The sequence below is a fragment of the Corylus avellana genome, chromosome 2 (genome assembly GCF_965113065.1).
Source record: "Corylus avellana chromosome 2, dhCorAvel1.hap1.2, whole genome shotgun sequence".
Taxonomy (NCBI): domain Eukaryota; kingdom Viridiplantae; phylum Streptophyta; class Magnoliopsida; order Fagales; family Betulaceae; genus Corylus; species Corylus avellana.
The window spans coordinates 28,877,148-28,880,898 of record NC_142491.1 but is presented as its reverse complement, the minus strand read 5'-3'; the positions used below and the strand labels follow the sequence as shown (position 1 = coordinate 28,880,898).

Sequence of the window (3,751 nt, the reverse complement as noted above, 5' to 3'; positions counted from 1 at the left end):
TTATTGTGGGTTTCTATCAGCCACCGACATCGCCATCTCCGGCAACGACTGCTCTGTCGATGTCAATACCATCGGCGTCCTTTCCTCTAGCCATCCATGGCTATCCCTGTTGCAGCACAATATACAAAGAGAATTGGAAAAAGAAAAGAATTCAAGAAAAGAGGAAGAAAAAGTGGTATGGGTTGTTTGTTGCACATGCCCAGTTTAGTTGAACGATGAGAAAAAAAAAAAAAAAAAAAGAGGAAGAAACTAGGGGTTGCTTGCCCGCCACCCCATGGCCTGGGTGGGGTGGCGGCGCGCCACCCAAGCCTAGGAGTGGCCCTCATGGCCACCCCAAGAATATAATTTTTTTAAAAAAATTAATTAGTTTTTAAAATTTTTTTCTTTTATATTTGATAGGATCAAGTGTGGTTGTGTCTTTGTCTTTACAATAAGTCTAGGTTGATGAGCTGATGTGTCAGCTTCTAATTGGTGACACAAAAGTATCCTTTTGTGCAAAGACCACACAAAAAATGCTCTCATTTCCAAAATCCATCCGCAACTCAACCATGCCACGTCACCACGCTTTTTATATTAAAATTTAGGGTTAAATACTCTTTCACTCCCTAGGGTTCAAGACTTTATTTTTTTTCCTTATGGTTTCATTTTTATCACATGAGGTACCTATGGTTTTCATAAAGACCAAAATGGTACATCCTTTAAAATTTCACCTAAAACTTAACGGAATGACATGTCAGCACCAATCAGATGTCGCCACGTGTCATATAATTAATTTTATAAAAAAATACTTTTTAAAAAAATTAAAAAGTTTTAGAAATTATATATATAAATATATATATAAAAAATTGTTTTCATAATCCCCAAATTTTTCTCTCTCCCACCAAACACGACCACCATCAGAATTTCGAGGGAATCATGTCGGCGGTTGCCAAGAAGTGATTCAAGTTCGTTTGCCCCCCCCCATCGTCACTAACGAACGATAATTTTTTTTGAAAGTTTACGAGAGCCTCGATCCCGACCGAAATGACATGAATTTCTTCGTGCAACCTGCTGACATGATTGCCTTGAAGCACTGAACACGCTCGTAAAATTTCGGGCAAATCGGACGACGTTGTACTTTCACCACTATGACCGAAGCCCTAAGCTGAACAAAATGGTCAGATGCGTAGCGAAATTGTTTGGCCCGAAAATTTACGAGCTTGTGCAGAACTTCGAGGCAATCAATTCGGCGATTGCCACGAAGTGATTCGAGTTTGTTTCCCCCCCATCTTCACTAACGAACGATAACTTTTTCTAAAGTTAACAAGAGCCCCCGATCCCGGCCAGAACAACTCGAATTTCTTTGTGCCACCCGCCGACATGATCGCCTATAAGCACTGAGCACGCTTGGAAAATTTCGGGCAAATCGGACGAGGTTGTTTTTTTTCACAACTAGGACCGAAAACCTGGGCCGAACAAAATGGTCAGATGCGAAGCGAAATTGTTTGGCCCGAAAATTTACGAGCTTGTGCAGAACTTCGAGGCAATCATGTCGGCAGGAGCCACAAAGTGATTCGAGTTCTTTTGCCCCCCCATCTTCACTAACGAACGATAACTTTTTCTAAAGTTAACAAGAGCCCCCGATCCCGGCCAGAACAACTCGAATTTCTTTGTGCCACCCGGCGACATGATCGCCTAGAAGCACTGAGCATGCTTGTAAAATTTCGGGCAAATCGGTCGAGGTTATTTTTTTTCACAACTAGGACCGAAACCCTAGGCTGAACAAAATGGTTAGTTGCGAATCGAAATTGTTTGGCCCGAAAATTTACGAGCTTGAGCAGAACTTCGAGGCAATCATGTCGGCGGGAGCCACGAAGTTATTCGAGTTCGTTTGCACCCCCATCTTCACTAACGAACAATAACTTTTTCTGAAAGTTAGCAAGAGCCCCGATCCTGGCCGGAACGACTCGAATTTCTTCGTGGCACCCGCCGACATGATTGCCTGGAAGCACTGAGCACGCTCAAAAAATTTTGGGCAAATTGGACGAGGTTGTATTTTTTCTCAATTAGGACCGAAGCCCTTGGCCGAACAAAATGGTTAGATACGAAGCGAAATTGTTTGGCCCGAAAATTTATGAGCTTGGGTAGAACTTCGAGGCAATCATGTCGGCGGGTGGCACGAAGTGATTCGAGTTCGTTTGTCCCCCATCTTCACTAACGAACGATAACTTTTTCTGAAAGTTAACAAGAGCCCCCGTTCCCGGCCGGAACGACTCGAATTTCTTCGTGCCACCCGCTGACATGATCGCCTCGAAGCACTTAGCACGCTCTTAAAATTTCGGGCAAATCGAACGAGGTTGTTTCTTTTCACAACTAGGACCAAAACCCTAGGCCGAACAAAATGGGCAGATGAGAAGCAAAATTGTTTGGCCCGAAAATTAATGAGCTTGTGCAGAACTTCGAGGCAATCATGTCGGCGGGTGCCATGAAGTGATTCGAGTTCGTTTGTCCCCCATCTTCACTAACGAACGATAACTTTTTCTGAAAGTTAACAAGAGCCCCGATCCTGGAACGAATTTCTTTGTGCCACCCGCCGACATGATCGCCTCGAAGCACTGAGCACTCTCGTAAAATTTCGGGCATTTTCGGACGAGGTTGTATTTTTTCACAACTAGGACTGAAACCCTAGGCTGAAGAAAATAGTCAGATGCGAAGCGAAATTGTTTGGCCCGAAAATTTACGAGCTTGTGCAGAACTTAGAGGCAATCATGTCGACGGGTGGGATGAAGTGATTCGAGTTCGTTAGCCCCCCCATCTTGACTAACGAGCGTTAACTTTTTCTGAAAGTTAACAAGAGCCCTCGATCCAGGCCGGAAGGACTCGAATTCCTTCGTGCCACCCGCCGACATGATCGCCTCGAAGCACTGAGCACGCTCATAAAATTTCGGGCAAATCGGACGAGGTTTTTTTTTTTTTTTTTTTTTTTACACCTAGGACCGAAACCCTAGGCCAAAGAAAATGGTCAGATGCGAAGCAAAATTGTTTGGCCCGAGAATTTACGAGCTTGTGCAGAACATTGAGGCAATCATGTTGGCGGGAGCAACGAAGTGATTCGAGTTCGTTTGTCCCTCCATCTTCACTAACGAACGATAACTTTTTTTGAAAGTTAAACAAAAGCCTCGATCCCGGCCGGTACGACTCTAATTTCTTTGTGGCACACGCTGACATGATTGCCTCGAAGTACTGAGCACGCTGGAAACATTTCGGGCAAATCGGACGAGGTTGTATTTTTTCTCAACTAGGACCGAAGCCCATGGCCGAACAAAATGGTCAGATGCGAAGCGAAATTGTTCGGCCCGAAAATTTATGAGCTTGTGCAGAACTTCGAGGCAATCATGTCGGCGGGTGGCTCGAAGTGATTCGAGTTCGTTTGTCCCCCCATCTTCACTAACGAACGATAACCTTTTTTGAAAGTTAACAAGCGCCCCCGATCCCGGACGGAACGACTCAAATTTTTTCGTGCCACCCACCGACATGATCGCCTCGAAGCACTGAGCACGCCAGTAAAATTTCGGGCGAATGAGGTTATTTTTTTCACAACTAGGACCGAAATCCTACGTGGAAGAAAATGGTCAGATGCGAAGCAAAATTATTAGGCCTGAAAATTTACGAGCTTGTGCAGAACTTCGAGGCAATCATGTCGGCTGGTGGTACGAAGTGATTCGAGTTCGTTTGTCCCCCATCTTCACTAACGAACGATAACTCTTTCGGA

General features: G+C 44.5%; 1 protein-coding gene across 1 annotated transcript in view; it reads right to left on the bottom strand.

Moving 5' to 3' along the window:
• The window catches only part of LOC132167771 (uncharacterized), an 8,872-nt gene continuing 5,121 nt past the window's right edge, over positions 1 to 3,751 (bottom strand). Inside the window, exon 6 of the mRNA XM_088512703.1 lies at positions 1 to 106. Within this exon, the coding sequence (XP_088368829.1) occupies positions 1 to 106 (106 nt within the window). The remainder of the gene's footprint in view (positions 107 to 3,751) is intronic.